General features: G+C 40.7%; 1 protein-coding gene across 9 annotated transcripts in view; it reads right to left on the bottom strand.

Moving 5' to 3' along the window:
• Positions 1-1,095: 1,095 nt before the first annotated feature.
• Positions 1,096-21,135, bottom strand: part of KCTD21 (potassium channel tetramerization domain containing 21) — a 40,918-nt gene continuing 20,878 nt past the window's right edge. The window contains exons 1-3 of one of the 9 annotated variants that reach the window (XM_056794926.1): positions 15,478-15,941; positions 8,051-8,128; positions 1,096-4,232 (exon numbers count right to left, since the gene is read on the bottom strand). In XM_056794926.1, the coding sequence (XP_056650904.1) occupies positions 3,422-4,204 (783 nt within the window). In that variant the 5' untranslated portion in view covers positions 4,205-4,232; positions 8,051-8,128; positions 15,478-15,941 and the 3' untranslated portion in view covers positions 1,096-3,421. Of the gene's footprint in view, positions 4,233-8,043; positions 8,129-8,243; positions 8,590-10,889; positions 11,844-15,477; positions 15,942-21,135 lie in introns of those variants that run through there. The other 8 variants (XM_016421968.2, XM_056794925.1, XM_056794922.1 and 5 more) reach the window with 8 other exon arrangements.

Genomic DNA, 21,135 nt, shown 5'->3' with positions numbered 1-21,135 from the left:
GAAGAGAGAGGACATAGAAAGGCCTAGGGGTCTTGAGAGAATTTATGAAGGATGATCTTGGTCTTTAAAATAAAGGAGGCAGATGTCTGTTATGGGGTTAAAGGATTGGGCCACATAGACAAGGGAGGAAGAAGGGGGAAATAAAGATAATTAAACAGAGGAGGGGGGTGCAGTGAAAAGAACAGCACCCAGACCCAGAAAGATGAACTGACTTTCTCAATGTCAAATGACACATCAGTGGCAGGGCCAAGCTAGAAAACCACAGCTCTGGAAATAGAACCCTTTGCCCAGGAACTGTAGTTTTCTGCATTAGAGATAAAATTGTAGGTTTGCTAATTACTGAGTCAATCAGTTAAGTGACTTTAAGTTTAAACTTATTAAACTTTACATTGAGTAACATATTTATATTATAAATTGTATTAATTCTATTACATCCTAATATTAGATGGCAAAGTTATATTTGATAACTTCAATACTAATTCCTATCTATAGCACATTAAAATTTTTAAAACAACCCTGTGAGGTAGTGCATATATTATCCCCATTTTATAGATTACGAACTTGAAGCTCAGAGAAGCTGTGACTTGCCCAGCTAGTTTCAGAATTAGGACTTGAACCCAAGGTCCAATACTCCATTACACCAGGACACTTGATAACCTCATATTTCTATTGCCCTGTAAGATTTACAAAAGGTTTTCTATACAACATCCCTGGGTTGGGAGGGAGATAGGGCAAGCATTATTTCCCCCATTTTAATAATAATAATAACCAGTCTTTATATAGTACTTTAAGGTTTTCCAAGTGCTTTATAAAGCACTAAATCAGCTACCTACCTAGTTAAGTATCTGAGAAAGGATTTGAACTAAGGTCTTCCCAACTCAGTCCAATGCTCTTGCTCACTGCACCACCTAGTTGATTTTTACAGATGAGGAAACTGAGGCTTGGAGAGATAAAGTGATTTGCCCAGGGACACACAACTAGGTGCCAGGCCACAATAGCTGGTAGTCACTGGGGCCAAAATTTGGTTCCATACCAGGGTTCACCAACAACGTAGACTCTCAAACATGAGAAGAAACACCACAAGAGACTCAGGAATTGTGCTGCATTGAAGCCATACAATTTATTGCATAAAGAAAGCTAGACATGCCCAGTGCCCCACAGAGAATGTAGCTATATAGGTTTCTCCAGGGGCCCATGGAGCCATTAGCTTGCCCAGCATTAGCCAACAGCAAGTTAAGCATCTCAGATTCCTGTGCTTTGTTGTCATGGAGAGGAATGATCCAAGTTTGAGTTTTTGTGGCTCAGCTGAATGAGCTTTGTCAAAAATAAGAGGACCATCTGGGGGTCCTAAGGCTGCTGGTCCAGTGGCATCTCATAGGGTGCAGTATGGAGGTTTGCACCACTCATCACCAACTGGGATTCTGCAGAGCCAGGAGGGTGCCCTCGCCCCTGGCTTTCTTGACCTGTACCTGACCCAAACAGTGTGTGTTCCAGGTGTGACTATGAAGTAGCAGGACTGATTTCCAATGGTGTAAGACAATGGTTGCACCCAACTAACATGAGCTCAGGCTTCATTCACAGAAGCATAGTTTCCAGAATGAGAGAGGTGATAAGTCCTGCAGTAGTATGCTGCCCTGGTCAGATATCTCTTAGAGTACTGTGTTCAGTTCTGGGTACCACATTTGAGGGAGGATATTGACAACCTGATATTATTATCAGTTCTTCCAGGTGAGATGAGAGAGAGGGAACATGGCCCTTAACTATTTCTAGAGTGCTATTAGCACAAAGAAATGGAATGTCCAGTGAGGGAAATGTTAGTCCTACTGTCCTATGGCATATGTTCATATGTAGTATTACATTTAGTGCCATGTTTTAGGGGGAGTAGTGGCAACTAGAATACATACAAGGAGAGCAAAGAGAAGTCAAGGAGGCTGGAGATCATGCCAGGTTAGGAGGGCTGGGGATATTTGCTTTAGAGAAGACTTCAAGGGAACATTTAGCCAATTTCAAGTATTTGATGGGCCATCATATAAAAGAAGGATTAGATTTGCTCAGCTTGGTCCCAGAAGAAGGACCAATGAGTGGAAATTAAAATGGAGCTAATTCAAGCTCAGGGTGAGGAAAAAAATTCCTAATCATTAGAGTTGTACTAAACTGGAATAGGCTGCCTTGGAGGGCAGTGGTTTTCCCATCAGTGGAGATCTTTAAGCAAAGGCTGGATGACCACCCATTGGGCATGTGGTGGTGATGGGGTACATATGGTTTGGATTAGATGGCCTCAGATGTCTTTGCCAGCTTTGAGATTCTATGTTTCTAGGAACTCTGTCATCACTCCCAGTGACAGAGAATTCTGCCCCCTCCAATAAGACAAATACATTCTTTTTCAGAAAGCTCTAGTTGTTAGGAAGGTATTCTTCATCCTAAGCTGAAATTTCTACCCAACTCCTGTAATTTCCACTCCTTGTTCCAGCTTTTGCTTAAGAGTCCAGAAAGAGCCTTTAGCAAAGGCTGTCTGGTTGGGCACAAACATGTGGGTGGGCGCTCTAAAGGGATTAACACTTATTTAGGTATAATATAAGGCACTAGTCTCGGTAAAATCACCTCTTCACTGGAGACCATGGAACTTGGTAGCAATAATGTGATGACAGAGTATTTCTTCTCCCCAAAGGTCCAGGTGCTCTTGATCAATAGACTTAAGGACCATGACTAAGGTCCATGTTCTAAGCTGTGGTCAAGCTTAGAACAAAACTTTTCTTTCTTATGACTTGTTCCCTGCTCTAATTTGCCTTTCCAATTTCTTCCTGCCTCCTCCCCCTTTCTTGGAGATTATTGCTGGAGTGGAAAAGAAAATCTCCAAGATCACAGCATAGCTCCAATGAAGCCAAACATGTTTGGCCTTCTCTATAAATAACTATGGGGTTACAGAAATTCACTTGCTTATGGATGAAACAAGCTTGGCTTGGAAACCAGGATCCTAGAGCAGTGAATAGATTTTACAAGCCTCACAGATCCCCCTCCCCCCCAACGTGGCACAGATGGGTTAACGATGGTCCTGGCCAGTGATAGAGAGGGGAAGGCAATCCACAAAGTGAGTCTGCCACTCCTTTGCCCTAGCCATAAATACCATCAGCTGCCTCCTTTGAAGAACATTGGGAGACTCTCTATCCCTGGCAATACACAAGCAGAACCCTGACAAACCTAGAGAAGAATGCTCTCTCTGACTAGAGAACACATTCTGAAAGGGCAAACAGATAGCTACATTATGGGGGGAAATCAACTCCTGCTTAGTGATTAATACACATTAGTATATGATTCTGTATCACACTGCTGGTGAGTGTTTCTTAGCTGGTGCTTTAAGAGAAACACTCTGTTGACCTTGTGTTATCTTGTGGACTGCAGATCTGCTGGAAGCTGGGCCATTCTACCTATAGCGTATTAATCGAATAATCTTATTATTCATAAAATCAGACAGGTGTGGGTGGGAAGAATCCACACAAAAGCCATCGCTGAGTGCGATTTTCAATACCTCCTCTACAAACACTTGGAAACTATTAATTTGCTTGTTGGCGGGTACCACCCACAGTCTCTTTAAATTCTGCTTGGTGTATTCTTCCTCAGGCAAGCCATCCACGCTGGCCACCCAATCCAAAGTGAGATGGTTTGGGTCTTGCAAGTAGCTGGAGATGGAAGACAAGTTGCCATTGAAGCAGTAGAAGAGCTTAGAGCCCAAGAGCTTCAGGAAAAGGCCCGAGGTGCTGAAGATGTTAGCATTGAAGACCTCCATGTCGGAAGAGGACAAGCTGTAGATCTGCGGTGCTTCTCGGACGGTGAAATGGATGTTCTGCACACGTTTGTTTAGGGTGATGTTGAGCATGGCGTTCTTCTCTGCCTTGGACAGCTCCACCTCCTTTTCCTGAAGGGCTTCGATCAAGGGTTGCACTTGATAGAAGTCGGCTTCTCTCCGGAGTAGCCCCATCTCTTGGAAATCCTCAGGCAGGTCCAGATGGGAAGTCCGCAAGAAGTTCAGGATGTAGCGGAAGACCTTGCCATCACGGTCAATGAAGCAGTTGCCTTGGCTGTCTTTCTTGGTGGGCATCTTCCCACTGAACATGGCTCCTAGCATGGAGTCAGGAAAACTGGTCAGAGTTGACAGGGATGTAGTATATAGCTTCCCTCCAACATTGAGAGTGATGGGGTCAGACATGGTGAGAAGCTAGGATGTTGAGAAAAACCTAGAGGGGAAAGATCAATTAATCCATTAGCATTTAAAAAGTGCTCAAGATATATATAATTTCTAGATACACAAAACTTAGAACTTTTTTGTTTTGATTTTAAATACAGATGACTATGGTAATACTGTTTCAGATGAAGAAATAATTTTGGTGAATGAAAAATGGGTGAAACAGATTTAGTGACTAAAATCTTTGAGTTCAACTTCTTTCTGAACAAAGCTGCTATTAAGTCATCTGATTTTTTAGTTGTTCTTCAGTCATGTTTAACAATCCCCGATCCCATTTGGGGTTTTCTGGGCAAAGATAATAGAGTGGTTTGCTATTTTCTTCTCCAGCTCATTTGACAGATGAGGAAACAGAAGCAAACAAGGTTATGTGATATGCCCAGATGAGTCTTCCTAATGCCAGGCCAGGCACTCTATCCACTGGGTCACCTAGCTGCCCAAGTCATCTGATTGTTCATATTTCCAACAAGAGCCAGTTCCCTCAAATCTACTACCTGATACTTTCAACTTTGAGTGCCCATATTCTTTGTAATTCATTTCAATTAAAAAATCTTTGATATTTTTAGAGAACATCTTCTTGCTGATGAGAGGAAGCTAGGTGGCACAGTGGATAGAGTGCTGGGCCCGGAGTCAGGAAGACCTGAGTTCAAATCTAGCCTCAGAGACTTACTAGCTAGGTAGTCCTGATTCACTTAATTGCTATCACAGTTTCTTCAACTGTAAAATGGGAATAATAATAGTATCTGTCTCTCAGGGTTGTTGTGAGGATCAAAAGACATAATATTAGAAATGCTTAGTCCCTCTCTCCCTAATTAAAGAAATTAAGCTTAGCACTCAATTGTGTTCTCTGAACCTTACAGTCCAGTAGGGGAATTGTCTACTAAATGTCACTTGTATTTCTTCTGACAATCTGCCTTTTCCCATAGCATCTTCAACTGTTAGAGCAAGTAAGGGCTTTAAAATTGTAATTTTAAGGCAGAGTTTGAAAGAACCTTTGAATCATGCAAACTAAAAAGGACATTAGGACAGAGAGTGCAGGAACACCAAATCCAGGATATTAAGATACATACAGAGTGTCAGAACAGAGAACACGGGATATCAGAGCTAGAAGAGGCCTTTCCAGAGGGTTGGACAAGATGATCTCTCAGTTCTCTTTTAGTTCTGACCCTTAATATTCTATTTTCCAATAAATTAGGTCCTAATAATTACTTTTAGGGAATGGGTATAATTTCTAACTCTGGTTCCCTAATAAAACAGAGTGATAGAACATAGAACATGGAATATTTGAGCTAGAGATGCCAGGATGAGAAAATACAGAATAAAGAAATAGTAGAGCTAAAAGGCATTTAGATTATATAATGAAAAAATACAGAACACAGAATATGAGAGCTAGAAAGGCCTTCAGAATATATAATGATAGGGCAGAGAAACACACAATATGAGACCTGGATGGGATCTTAAGGACTTAAAGAGTGTTAGAGCTAAAATATTTGAACACAGAACAATGGAACCTAGAACATAAAATGTTAGAACACAGAGCATAGATTTCTAGGACTAGAAGGAACCTAAAAGTTCATGTAGTTAAATCTGATTTTACAGTGGAAGAAATGGATGTCCAGGGGGAAGGTGATCTGGCAGGATCATTAGCTCACACAGCGAGTTGACTGGCAGAGCTGAGACCCAAGTTCAGGTCCTCTGACAACTAGACCAGTGCTTTCCCATTACTTATTGGTCCTGCACCTCAATGTTAGCTTCCTCCTGCTAAAACACTCCAGTGCAGGTCCCCTTCACTTAAACAGGTTCATTAGGCAAATTCAGATCAGAGAATGTTAAGCCTGGAAGGGACCTGAGAGATCTCCCATCACAGCTCCCTCATTTTACACATGGGGAAAGGAAAGCCCAGTAAATGACTTTTCCAAGGTAACACAACTAGTTAGTGGCAGAGACTGAATAGGACCCTCTCCAAACTTAATTAGACAAGGCCCTCTACCATCTTGCCCCTACATACATTTCCTGCCCTCTCTTGCACTATTAGCATAGTTGAACCTGCTGTTACATGTTTCCCATACATGTTCTTCCTTTCCTTTGGTCCATCCTTCTAAATTTTTCCATCCTTCTAAGCCCCATTTCAAAACTTTCCTCTTCTAGGAAGTCTTCCCCAACTGCCTGAGCTATACCAGTACCAGGCAATATAATCTATCTCTTCATGTGTGCACCAAATCTTCCCAACTAGATTGTAAGGCCACTTCTACAAAGCAAGTGATCAGTAAATATCTGTTGAATGGATAAGGAGCCAAGAATTCCAGGGGATCTGTCCTGAATTTTTCAACTGATCACCTGTGTGACTTTGATTAGGCCACTTAATCTCACCAGAAAGGAAGGAAACAAGCATTTCCTAAGGACTTACTATGTGCCAGGCAGTGTAAAGTAAAGCACTTTACAGATAATCTTTTATTTGATCCTTATAATTCTTCAAGGTTGTTGTTGTTATTATTCCCATTTTACCATTGAGGAAACTGAGACAAATAGAGGTTAAGGAACTTGCTCAGGATCACACAGACAGCAAATATCTGAGGTCTTATTTGAACTCAAATCTTCCTGACAGAAGACTCAGTACTCTATCCACAGCACTGCCTAGCCTATCTTCTCTTCTCTAAAATGAGGGGAATGTGGTGCTGGAGAAGACTTTTGAAAGTCCCTTGGATAGCAAGGAGATAAAATCAGTCAATACCTTGAAGAAATTAATTTAGACTACTCAGTTGAAGGTCAAATACTGAAGCTGAAGCTTAAATACTTTGACCACGTTTTGAGAAGACAGGACTCACTGGAAAAGACCCTGATGTTGGGAAAGACTGAAAGCAAAAAGAGAAGGGGACAGCAGAGAATGAGATGGACAGTGTCATGGAAACAACTTGATAGACTTTGAAAGATAGTGGAGAATAGGATGGTCTGGTGTGCTATGGTCCATGGGGTCATGAAGAGTCAAACACAATTGAACGCTGAATAAAAGAACTAGATGATCTCTCAGGTCCTTTTTTGCTCTGACCATTTATGTTCTGTTTTCTAACACACTATGTCCCAATATTTAGTCTTAGGAATAGACATGATTTCTAATTCTGATTGCCTAATAAGTTTCTGTAAAAGAGTCTTTACCATAGACTCCCCCAGATTTCCTATGCTGTTTTATATCCATCGCCCCTTCCCCAGTCCTAGTCTTAAGACATTGAGAAAGATGGTGGCCAAGATGGAGATGAAATCAAGTCAGCTATACATTGGTCATCTGATTTTTCCAACTTTCAATCAACAAGAAATCCTAAAGTCTTAGACTCAAAGAGTTGTAGACTTAGCCAATTAGTAAACAAGATAAAAAATCTTCCTCCTAGGAGGGATCATCTAGTTTGCCATTTCCCTTCACCCTCTCACAAATCTCCACTCCTGCATTCTTTATAGGCAGTCACCCAGCTTCTATCTGAATTCCTAATTGAAAGAGTTGGACTAGATGTTCTCCAGTTCTAAATCAATGACTTTTTGACCAGCCAGTGAACTCACCACTTCCTAAGTCCAGCTTTGCTACTAGCTGTAAACCAGGGCAATCGTTTCACTCCAGAAACTAATTAAATTAACTGATCAAAATTTAATTAAATCTAACTGTGAAATGCAATAATAAAATGAAATAATAATCTGTGAAATGGAATAAAGATATCTGCAATATCCACTTCATATGGCTGCTGTGAGGAAAGTATTTTATAAGACTTAAGAATGCTATAAAAATAGGAATCATTCTTATGAACAATAATGATAATTACTATTTACTGAGTTTCTTATGTGCCCAGAACTTTGACCTCCAAGAGGGTCAGGCAGGAACCAACGTGGATCCTCAAGGGAATATATCTGTCAAGGAGAGAAAGAAAACTAAGGTTCAGAGAGTGAAATTACTTTTCCTGTGATCATAGAGCTTTTACGTGTTAGTAAGGCTGGGGCTTGATCCCAGTGCCCAAGTACTTACTGAGGATGGTCCTTGCCCTGTCAGCTCTGTTGGGAGGCTAACTCACACCTGGAAGGAGCTCCTTTCTCCTGCGTTCACCTCCTGGCAGCCCAAGAGGAAGGCTGCTGAATTCTGGGCTGTGGTGTTGGTGATCTGGAGATCCACCCCTGCCAGGGCCTGTGCCTCCAGTCACTCCCAAAGCCAGCTGGATTTGTCTGTCCAGCCCAGCTCCTGAGAGCCTGGGTGCCAAAGGTACTAGGGCTGTCCTTCTAGGTGTCTTACTGTGGGTCTTCAGAGGGGACCTGGGCAGAGACACCAGATTTTGTGACTCAACTCCAAACAGCCAAGGCCTCTTTTTTTTTTTTTTTGCTGACTGTTTGGTTAAACTGGTCAGACTGGGTTTCCCTGCTTACATGGTATAACCCCTGAGGGCAGGGACTGCCTTCATAACCTGTTTGATGATGCCTCTAATTTATGGAAATTTAACTCAAATGCATAGACAATACAAATGCTTGATAAAGGTTTAAAAAAATAACAATTCCCATATTTCTAATGATTTATAATTGATAAAGCACAGTCTTATACCTTAATATATACCTTAATATACCTATATATACCTTAATAATAAGGATAGATGATCTCAAAAATCATAGTGAAGTTTTAAGTTTTAAACTCATCTAAATCTTACAATGATCCTTTGGGGGTAGAGGCTCTGGATGTTCTTATCCCCATTTTATAGATGAAGAAACTAAGGGTCAGAGAAATTAAGTGATTTACTCTCCAAGTTCACAGAGCTGAAGGTGGGATTTGAACCTGTCTTCCCGAACCCAAGGCAGCTAGATTGACACAGTGGATAGAGCTCCAGGTTTGGAGGCAGGGACATTCATCTTTGCGAGTTCAAATCTGGCCTCAGATATTATTATCTGTATGACCATGGCCAAGTCACTTAACTCTGTTTGCCTCAGTTTCTTCATCCATAAAAATGAGCTAGAGAAGAAAATAGAAAGCCAATCCAGTAACTTTGCCCCCCAAAATCCCCAAATGGGGTCACCAAGAGTCAAACTTGACTGAAAAATGATTCATCAACATGTCAGGAACTGTTCAAAGTGCTAGGATGCAAAGAAAGAGCTCTCATTATGAATCGATACGATACAGAGAGGGTAAAAGGAAGGTAATTCCAGAGAGGGATGGCACCAGAAATTTTTTGGGGGGTATAATTAGACCAGGAAAGGTCCAGTACCACATGGGTTTTGAGCTGTTTTGAAGGAAGTTGGTGAAGCCATGAAGCAGAGGTGAGGAGGGAGAGGGTTCCAGGTGTGGGGGACACATAATGCAAAGGCCTGGCAATCTGGCAATGGAGACTAATATATGAAGAACAATGAGTAAGCCAATGTGCCTGGATTGAATAGGATGTAGAAGGGAGTAAATTATAAGACTGGGAAGGAAGGAATGGACAAAGTTGTGAGAGACTTCAAATGCCAAGCAGGATTTTCTATTTGATACTGGAAACCTGAAACTCAGGGCATTGAATGACTTGCTTAAGATCCAATAACTGGTTAGTAAATGGTGGGGTCAGATAGCTCTCCATGTTCTATAAATACAAACTGAGAATCAGTGAGTGGAAGTGATTTTCTCAGGATGACAAGGTCAATGTTGGAACCAGAATTAGAACCCAGATCTTGTGACTATAAGAGCAGTGAAACTCATGAGGAGTTACAAAGAAATGAAAAGGGGATGTTGTTGCCAAGTCTTAGCAACGATTCTTGCTCCTGTCCCTTCTTTTCTTGGAAGAGACCTATGTCATACCTCTTCCCACAAATCTTTGATTAATCCATTTCTATAAATCCACATTAGCCTGGTATTCAAGGCTCTCCACAATCTGGTCCTTTCCACTGGGGATAATCATACCTTTATCTAATCCAGATTTCCCAACTCAGTCTACCACCCTTTCCATAACATCAGAGTGTCTCTCCAAGTTGTCTTTCTGTGATATAATTATGGGACAGGTTCTACTATCATTTTTCAGAATAAAACTAACAAGTGAAGTGGCCCACCCAAGGTCACCTGGGAAATCAGTCCTAGACCCAGGACCAGAGCCAAATTCTCTTTACTTTCACTTCTTTCTTCCCCTCTGGACTTGGTATATAAATGTATCTTAATAATTCAGGTGTTGAAGAAAAAGCTTTTAAAAATCAAGATCTAATTCAGCAATCTGCTGTGGGAGTTAAGACACAGAGCTTCCTGGGTCTTGTATAGTCGGTTTAAGAGTTTGTTAGTGTTAGGGGTAAAAATGATGGTTGGACTGAATATTTAAGAGTATGGTTGCCAGGAATTTATTTTCTAAATTCCAACGAATTACTCAAGTCAGAATGAATTTTATGGTAGTTTTATTTACAAAGAGAGAGAAAGAAAGTAAGGAAAATGAGAGAGAGAGAGAGAGAGAGAGAGAGAGAGAGAGAGAGAGAGAGAGAGAGAGAGAGAGAGAGAGAGAGAGAGAGAGGTAGCTACTCTGGTCTGGTCAGAACCAGGCCGGGCTTCAGAGGGCCCAGCAAGGGGGGGGGGGGCAGAGGATTAATTAAACAAGGCCTCCTCCAAGACTAGGGGCCTTCTCCAGAGGCTGGTGCCTCCAGAAAGCCAAGGAAAGGAAGTCAGTCTTTTTTCACTCACCCACGTGTCAGTCCAAAGGGAAGCAGTCTGAGGTCTCAAGCCTGAGTTCCTCCAAGGCCAAGTTCAAAGGCCCAGACCCCCTCACAGGAAGTGACCACCAAATTTAAAGGCAGTTCTTTGGGTCACTTCCTGTGCTTTTGGTCCACTTTTACGCGTACCAATGGTGGCTTAAACTTGGCTTCAGACTGACCAGGGGGCAGTCAGTTATTTCTGATTTGTCGCTCACTAGCACACATGGGTCACAGACCCCTCCCCCTCACCTAATCCTTAAGTGGGGGTACTGTATAATTAGAAATCTGTTACCCTAAAAACTACATTTCCCCAGAGCCCACTGACTTCCTGTCATTATGTACTTCCTGTAGACAAGGGATATTAGCCAGTGGGGTGGCTGGTCCTGGGGCTCTTTACTTCCTGTTGGCAACCGTGGTGGTAAGTGGGGATTTTGAATAGGCTGATTAGCCATGGGTATGTGGTTTTTTATTTTGTTACCTTTTTATTCCTTTATTTCTAATGATCATTAATAATTCTCCTAAAATATACTATTTTTATTATTTCAGATTGATTTTAATTTTTACAGTGTATACATTCCTGGTGGCTAAAATCTAAAGAATAAGTAGGGTAGAGTTAATTCCATCTTCACATTAGCAAATAAGAATTAAAAGCAGGATGGCAGTCAGAAAAACCTGGGAAGATTGACATGAACTGATATAAAACAAAGTGGGCAGAACCAGAAGAACAATGTACACAGGAACAGCAATATTTTACAATGAACAACTGTGAATGACCTGGCTATTTTTAGCAATACATCCATCCAAAAAAGTCCCAAAGAGAAATGCCATCTGCCTTCAGAAAAAAAAAAAAACAATAGGTGGAGTCTGAATCATACTAAAAAAAGATCAAAATATTTATTTTCTTTCTCTTCCTTCCTTCCTTCCTTCCTTCCTTCCTTCCTTCCTTCCTTCCTTCCTTCCTTCCTTCCTTCCTTCCTTCCTTCCTTCCTTCCTTCCTTCCTTCCTTCCTTCCTTCCTCTTCTTCTTCTTCTTCTTCTTCTTCTTCTTCTTCTTCTTCTTCTTCTTCTTCTTCTTCTTCTTCTTCTTCTTCTTCTACTTTTCTTCTTCTTCTTCTTCTTTCTTCTTCTTCTCTCTCTTGTTTAATAGCAATTCCACAAAATGGCTAATATGAAAAAATGTTTTGCATGATGGCACATGTAAAATCTCTATCAGATTGTTTGGCATCTCAGAGAGAGATGGGAAGGAGGTAGAGATTTGGAACTCAAAATAACAAACAAAAACAAATGTTAAAATTGTTTTTATATGTAATTGGGGGAAAAATAAAATACTATTTTTCAAAAGGTGTCAGCAAGATTCCCTCTCTCTGTAGCTTAGGTGTGTGGAAGGAGGATCCTGCCGTAGGCTGGACTGGCTTTTGTTAAGGTCTTCTCCCAATGCAGGTCAGGCTAGTTCTTTTCCTTTAGAACCACGGAAACTGTCCTCAAGCCCTGACTGACGGAGAGGACTGGCTCTTGTTGCCCTGACTACAAAAGGCCACAAAGTGCTCCAAAGTTTTCTCTGAAGTTTCTAATTGTGGACTGACAGCATCAATACAAAGATTCCTCAGTGGAAGCAGCGTGGTGTCCCCATTGAATGTCCTGGTTGAATAGCCTTCCCCTGCTATGGTTAAGAAACCTTTTGTGGGGGCAGCTGGGTAGATTGAGAGCCAAGTCCAGAGATGGGCGGTCCTAGGTTCAAATCTGACCTCAGACACTCCCTAGCTGGATGACTCTGGGCAAGTCACTTGATCTCCATTGCCTAGCCCTTACACTCTTCTGCCTTGGAACCAATACACAGTAATGATTCTAAGGTGGAAGGTAAGGTTTCATAAACAAACTAATTAATTTAAAAAAACTTCTATTAACTGGGTTAAACCATCTAAGACTTTCATTTTATTCAGATAAGGAAGCTAGTCAGCCACCAGGGGATCAGCCTGAGTCTGGCCCAGCCTACCACAATGGGGCATAGGAGAAAATGTATGGGACTAGGGTTTGAATCTACTCTATGCCCTGGGGTCCTTACCTGAGTTTGGCCCTCAGTATCTCCCTCTGTAAAATGGGAGATCAAAGTAAATGGCATATGGAATTTTCCAGCTTGAAATCCTATAATTTCTGTTTTTTTCTATCTGTCTATCTTATTGCTTGTATAAGTGACAAAGAGGAGACTGACAGTGGATAGAGCACCGGGCTTGGAATCAGGAAAACCTGAGCTCAAATCCAGTTTCAGACAATGATTAGTGGTGTGATCCTGGGCAAGTCACTTAACCTCTGCCTACCTCAGTTTCCTCATCTAAAAAATAGGAGTAATACTAGCACCTATTTTAATTGTTGTTGTGAAGATGAAATAAGGTAATATTTGTAGTGAGCAGTACAGTGCCTGGCATATAGTGCTTAATAAATGCTTGTTACTTTTCTTTCCTTTCTAAAATGGACTAGATTAAATGACTGATAGATCTCTTGACCACTCAGGTGCTCAATCAATCAATAAACACTTATTAAATGTCTACTATGTGGGGGCAGCTGGGTGGCACAGTGGATTGAGAGCCAGGCCTAGAGGTAGGAGATCCTGGGTTCAAATCTGCCTTAGAAACTTCTTACCTGTGTGACCCTGGGTAAGTCACTTAACCTCCATTGCCTAGCCCTTACCACTCTCCCATCTTTGAACCAATATTAATTCTAAGACAGAAGGTAAGGGTTTAAAAAAAATGCTGCACTAGGTGCTGGGAATACAAAAAGAGTCAAAAGACTGTCCCTGCCTTCAAAGACTACAATCTAATAGGAAAGTAAACAAATGTTTATGTAAACAAATATTTACAAAGCAAGCTATATACAGGTTAGGGAAGGTACTGAAATTTTCAAGATGGGCAAAGAGACTCAGATAGAAGGATCTGAGTTCCAGAATCAGAAGTAAAAGAGGTAGGTCTAGAAGAAGGCCTGGAAACAAGAGGTGGAAGGTACAGGGGAGCAGCCTAAGGCTTGGTGTGAAGAACAATTTTGTATGAGTCATAGCTGTCATCATAGCTGTCATCAACTAAAAACAGGCTGCCTCAGGACGGAGGGAGTTACCCATCACTGGATACCTTCAGGCAGAGCAAATTGGGATAATATAAAAGCATTTCTTGGTTAGATAAGGGCTGGCTGAGATAACCTTTGGGTCATTTTCTTTTAGAGTATAAACTCTTTAATTTTTCATTTATGGATGGCTCCACAATAGTCAAATGTCTCTGTGTTAATAGGTTTCTCTGTAAAGTGAGAGCTGGACTAGATGGCCTCTAAAGTAACTCCCAGTTCTAGAGTTATGAATGAATCTTGGGATGCCCACGATTATTTAATTCATCTTCAGGGCATTCCCCTGCCACATCTGCTCTTCCTAAAAATCCTGATCATCCTGATTTCTACTTTCTAGCTATCTTAATTGCTGTGGTCATTACACACATGACACCAACAATTCCCTGATGCTCTAAATCAACAGAGGATGCCACATATAATTTTTTTTGATCCACATGTTATTGAAAATCCATTTCTGAACCATTAGTAATGAGGAATTGGACTGGTAATGAGGAATAGGACTTCCAATAGCCACACACTGTAGATCTAATTGTGTTGCCTGGTCTGAACTTTGGGGGTTCAATACAGATTTGTAGTTAGATTTCAGAGAAGCCATCCAAACTTCTACGGGTACCTTCAGAGACTTCACAAACATCCATCTATGCCCACTAGCTGAATTCAAATGTAGAATTCTTCTAGCTCAGAATCCTATGGTCTATCCCAACGGGCTACCCAGGAAGAGAACCTTATTTTTACATCTGTGGCAGAGGGTCTTCTAGCCTCTGCCTGGACACTTCTGGTGATGGGAACTCATTTCTTCCCATTCCATTTTAGGCCAGCTGTAACTGACTGACTGACTGACAGCACTTCCTTACATTAAGCTTAAATCTATCCCCTTGTAATCTAGCCTAGAGTTCAAATTACCTTGACCCAGGAGACCTTCTTGTAACCGGGCAGACAAGCAGAGGCAGAAGGGCTCTGTGATTGGTGGAGTGAGAGCTGGCATCAAATTTGTGCACCTGTTCATAAAGCATCTCTTTTTCCATTTCATCTGGTTTGGGATTGAGGGAGTCTCCTCAGACTAGTGTGCTGCTAATCCTCTCTTTTCCCACCCAAGCCCTTGGTGTTAACAGCACCAGCATCCCAGCTGTTCCCTTCTAGGCAGAAATTCAGAAGGGGCTGCTAGAAGGCATGTGGTGGCATCACTTCTTTGGCACAGTTTTCAGCTTCCTGTGTGACATGTGTGCACAATACTCTTGAGAGAGCAAGCTGATGGCTGAAGCACCCTGGCCTTGGAACCCAAAGACTGGGCTCAAGTTTTAGTCTTGGCACTAACTAGCCCTGGAAGCTCTCTTACTCCTCTGTGTCCTAGGGGAAGCACTTTCTGGGCTTTAAAGTCCTATAGAAAAGTAGATTATTAGTTATATATTTATCTAAGGATCTGGGTTTCAGCCAGCTGAAGAGAATGGAATTCAAGAGTTTCCTGCTTACCAAGTAAATGAGAGAGCCACAGAGCTTGGCATGCTCTTTCCTGGCGGGCAGCTAGGTGGCTCAGTGGATGGAATGCCAGATCAGGAGCAGGGAGGACCTGGGTTCAGAAGTGACCTCAGATACTTCTTAGCTATGTGATCCTGAGTGAATCACTTAACCTCAACTGTCTAGCCCTTACACTCTTCTGTTTTAGAACTGATACTTAGTATTGATTCTAAGTCAGAAGGCGACAGTTAAAAAAAAAGTATTTGGATGTCTCTGGGCATTATATGACTGCTAAGATGACAGAGGCTAGTGTAGCTAGTAAAATGGCAAGAGTAGTTTCCTACAAATTTCTTTCAAATCCTGTATCCTCAAAGAAAGGACCTGTGGGCCAAATATAGAGTAAATTACAGCCAAGCAACATAAGTATATAGAGCCTCGATACAAAGTAAAACTCTTTATGGATCAGCTCCAATGATTCTTAATATTTACAGCTCTCATGCAGTCCCTTATCCCTAGCCAGTGAGCAGAAGTAAGCTGGATCTGGCTGAGAACTGTGGGTCTTGATACAGTGATCTGACACAGCAATGATTCTTCCTCAAGTGCTCTGACCCTCCAATTACAATATAGATGACATACACTGATGGAGGCCAGTCACTCAAAGGAAACGGGGAGCAACTGAAAACTCTGGCATAATGAAAGACATGCTACAGGTTAAAGGAGAGCAAAATGTGTGATCAGAGGAGAACGGGATTAGAAATTCAGCTGGGACCAGTCTTTTCCTCCAGGTTATTAGGAGAAAAGCTGCCACATTTCTCAGTGTGAAGAGGCTGAAACCACCTAGTAGTAGCCCAGTCTCAGGAGTCTGTACAGCAACAGGAGGCAAAAGAATGAGGAGGGGCAACTAGGTGGCTCAGTGGATGGAATCAACAGGACCTGGCCTTAGACACTTCTTAGCTATATGACCCTGGGCAAGTCACCTAACCCCAACAGCCTTGCCCTTGATGCTTTTCTGTCTTAGAATCAATACTAAGGCAGAATGTAAAAGTTTTAGGGGCAGGAGGAAAAAATGAGGAGGATTTCCAAAGGTTAATGACAGGGAATAAAAACTTAGCCCATAAGCGGACAACCAACAAAGGAATATAAAGATATATAAAGAATATAAAGGAAGAATAAGTAAAACCTGGAAAAGAAGTCAAAACTTCTTTGACTTTGAACATTTTTCAACATCTGACTTTTGAAAACTGAACCAATACTATAATATTTAGGAAAAATGAAATATCAGAGGAAAGAAACAATTATCTCCCCAGATATCATGAGAAAATCAAGACATTTCAAAATTGGATTTAAAGCAGTAATCAGAACTTTCAATTAAGAATGAAAAAACCCAACTAGCAGAGTGGGAAAAAATGAACACATCCAAAGAAGTAGAAGCTGAGAGAGAGAGAATGAGAATGAACAATATATTTGGAACACAAAAATACTGAAGTGGAGGAAAATTTTGCAAAAGGAAATAAAAGGCAATAATAGTAAAAGAATGCACAGGTCCTATAAAAGCCCAAACAACTGAGTTTGAAATAGAACACTCAAAGATAACTTAATGATTGAAGATATCTAAGAAGAATATGACACATAAAAAACCTAAATACAACAATGCAGGAAATAATGCAAGAAAACATAGTAATCAAGAGAATTCACAGATCGCCACTAGAAAGAATTCTGTTCTTTTAAACTTAAAGAGACATAGTGTTTAACTGAATAATTTCAACAACAAACAACAAATTTTCTAAGGAGTCAGGAGAAAGATCTTTAGATATGAGGTAAAAGTAATTCAAATGACATGAGATTATTTTGCATTCCAGAAAAATTACAGGAATAATAAATGGAAAAAAGCAAAAAAGTTCAAGATGCAATCCCAAATAACAAACAGGTACTCCCAAACTGATCCCAATCATCAACAAAAATAAAGGATGGATAGTAAACAAAAGAATACTGCAGGAAGAATTCCTGAACCCTCGGCCCCCCCCCAAAAAAAACCCCTCAAACTAACTATAAGAGGTTGAACAGATTAGTTGACTAGCAAAGACCACAAACAACTGGACACGTAAATAAAAGAGAATAATTAACAACAAAAGATTAAATAGTAAAATGAATTATCTCCGGTTTTATAGTTTATCTTTTTTTTTAAAGGAAAATTGATCTGTGGGTGTAAAGTACAAAGGATTATCAAAGGATAAAAGGATCTTAAGAGCTAAATCTAAGAAGACTTAAAGAAGTATGAAAAGGAAAAGTGAAAGAATTGAATTAAAGAATGAAGTTTCTAGAATCCTTCCTTATAAGAAAATCAGTAGCTTTTGTAGGAAGTTGTTTAAATGAGAAGAGAGAACAAATGATGTACCCCAAAAAAGTATGATAAAGAGGGGAAAGATAACACCTTTACTCTCTCAAGAAAGGGAAGCTCTTTGGTTTCATGGACATTAGAGAACAGGATAAAAACAATGGGAGGCAGCAAAAATGGGGTAACAAAATGGAGAGAGTACCAGGTCTTGGATCAGGAAGATCTGAGTTCAAATGTGACCTCAGACACTTACTAGCTGTGTGACCCCATTTGCTTCAGTCTCATCTGTAAAGTGAGCTGGAGAAGGAAATGGCAAAGCACTCTAATATCTTAGCTAAGAAAAATCCCAAATGGGGTCCGGAAGAGTTAGACATGATGAAATGACATCAACAAAAGGACACATGGGACTCAGCGTGGCATGAGGAACCATGACAGGTTTAGAAATTGTGGTCCTCCGAATGGAAACATGATCATGGTAGGGGTCGGGGGAAGGACATGATTTATGATCTAATAAAATGCCTAAAAATAGAGGCTGACATTGAAGGCCCTGCCTTCACGTAAAATTGCTTCCCACATAAAAAAATGGGATATTGGGACTAGACCGGACTTTAGAATGAGAGATCTATAAAGCAACTGAGAATATCAAATATTAAAGCACAGAAAATAAAGCGGCCTCACGATATGAGTGTCAGATCTGGGGCAGAAAGACTCGGGTTTACATCTTGCATTTGTCACTTACTCCCTGTGAGATCTTGGATAAGTCATATATAACCTTTCTGGACCTTCATCCTAGAAATCTGGAGAGTCCAAGTTAGCCCCATCCCACCAGATTTCTCCCCAGGGAGGTTCCAGACTTAACCTCTAGTTAAGTTGAACCTTAACTGTGTCAAATCCTAGCCCTTCCCTGAGGCTACACTCTGGAAGACTGGCTAGTTATCCCAGTCTTCCAGTTTGGCCAAAGACAATAAATTGAACATCTGCATCAAACAAGCTTAGATGTGTTAGGCCATATGAACTCCTGATTTATTTGGGCTTTAGCTTTACCTATCCTCTTAGGGTCCAGCAGTTTGGATCTAGTAAGGGTTACCTCATAATGTTAATGTATGGGACCACTGGTCTAATTATCATTTTCCCTTCCCCCTATACTGTTGTAACCTCAATTAAAACTCTATTATGGGGCAGCTGGGTGGTTCAGTGGATTGAGAGTCAGGCCCAGAGGTGAGAGGTCCTGGGTTTAAATTTGACCTCAGACATGTCCTAGCTGTATGACCCTGGGCAAGTCACTTAACCCCCATTGCCAAGCCCTTCCTGCTCTTCTGCCTTGGGACCAATGCATAGTATTGATTCTAAGATGGAAAGTAAGGATTTTATAAAAACAAAACAAAACAAAACAAAACAAAAAAACTCTAGTAAGTCGACTATGGGTTAAGCTCTTACAACCAGAGCTCTTAACCATGGAAGCTCTATTTCACCAGAGCTAACTTGCTGTCAGACTACTTCATATCGGAACTTTCTTTGTCATTGTGTCTTTCTTCTCGCCTTCTACTCTTCCTCCCTTAGACTTTTTCCCATCACCCATTTTTCTCTCAGGCCCTGGTTTCCCTTCCTGAGTGTTTTGCCCTACTAGGAGCTTTTGTGAAGCTTCAGACTGAATTTGGAAGGAAGATTCTCACATTAATGCTGGATAGAACCTTAGAATACAAAATGTTAGAATTAGAGGGGACGCTGAAAGACCCTCTAGCCGGAAGCTATTCCTTTTTTGTGTGTGATGGATCCCTCTGGCAGTCTGGTGAAGATTGTGGACCCTTCTCAGAGTATTGTTTTTAACTTCATAAAACGAGACACATAGGATTAACATTGACACCAATCATATTGAAATCATTATCCAAATATTAAAAACAGTGCCTGGACCTCAACTTGAGAATCTTTGATCTAGTCCAACTCTTGCCAGTTTATGAATGGGAAAACTGAGTCCTAGAGAGATGGTGATGAATCTTTATTTTCTGTTCTCAGTTCAGCTTCCCTACACTATGAGGAACATAAGTCACTTGCCAAATAAATAATAAAATAAACATCACTGGCTGATATTCCCAAAGTCTAGCCATTTCTCTCCTGAAATAGGATGTTCTTCAAACAAAATTCATTTCATTTCATTAAAAATAACTATAGCAAAATGGCATTATAATCTGGCCTGTATACAAGTAAGCCATAGTTGTCAGTGTTAGATGTGGACTAAAATTCTGCTCATCACTTACTAGCGGTGGATTGTGAGCAGACCCTTCATTTTTCTGAATCTAAGTTTCCTCACCTGTAAAATGAAAGAAAGGAAACAAGCAAATGTATTTGATCCTTGGATCCTTCACATTAACTCTTTCAGGTAGGTGCTGTTTTTATCCTCATTTTACAGTTGGGGAAACTGAGGCAGGCAGAAGTTAAGTGACTCGCTCAAGGTCACACAGCTTGTAAGTGTTCAAGGCTGTATTTAAATTTGTTTTCCTGACTCTAGGTTAGTGCTCTGTCCCCTAAAATACCTAGCTTCTTCTGGCTGGGATGATACTATTATTTCTGACCTCACAGGCTTGTTACAAGGCACAAATGAGATAATGTATGCAAAGCCATACATGTCAGTTATTAGTACATTTTTGCTATCAAAACCAGGAATCTTATATGCCAAGGCAGTTGTTCTCAAAGTGTAGTCCATGGACCACAATCCCTAAGGGTTGCTTTGACCATTTAGGGGGTCTTCTGTGTCAAAACCATTTGTGTAATAATACTCAGACATTGTTTGCCCATTAAAATACTCTTCCCTTTTTCAATTACGTATTTGTGTGAGGTCCATTTTTTTTTTTGTTAAACTTTAATCAAAGGAAGAGATCAGAACAGATTGAAAAAATAATAAATGAATAACAATAAAAACATAAATAAAGATGCAGATCTGAGAATTCAGCTGTCTTCTATTAGGCCGGACATTAAAGAGGCTTGTAAAAATGTGTAAAACAATGCCATTCTTTTCACTAATTTTTTTTTGTTTTGGAAAACATATTTCTCATAAAAATGTTATTTATGTAATGGTCTCTTCTAGCTCTAAATTTATAGTTCTAATAGTTTACTGTCTCATAGACTCAAAAGTCAAAGGGGAAGGAGGCATTATGATACAGTAGAAAGCTGTGAAGAAGGAGGAGCTGGGTTCAAATGCCACCATTATATATGCTTAAGCAAGTCACATAACCTTGTTTTAAGTCCCCATGCCCCATCCCCGTGTGTGTGGATGGGGTTGGGTGGGGAGTGTTAGACTAGAGCTTTGACATTCTGAGGTCTTCTCCTCCTCATCCTCTAGT

This window comes from Monodelphis domestica, chromosome 4 (genome assembly GCF_027887165.1).
Source record: "Monodelphis domestica isolate mMonDom1 chromosome 4, mMonDom1.pri, whole genome shotgun sequence".
Lineage (NCBI taxonomy): Eukaryota > Metazoa > Chordata > Mammalia > Didelphimorphia > Didelphidae > Monodelphis > Monodelphis domestica.
Note: the sequence above shows the minus strand (reverse complement) of the source record. Positions and strands in the feature narration are given on the sequence as shown.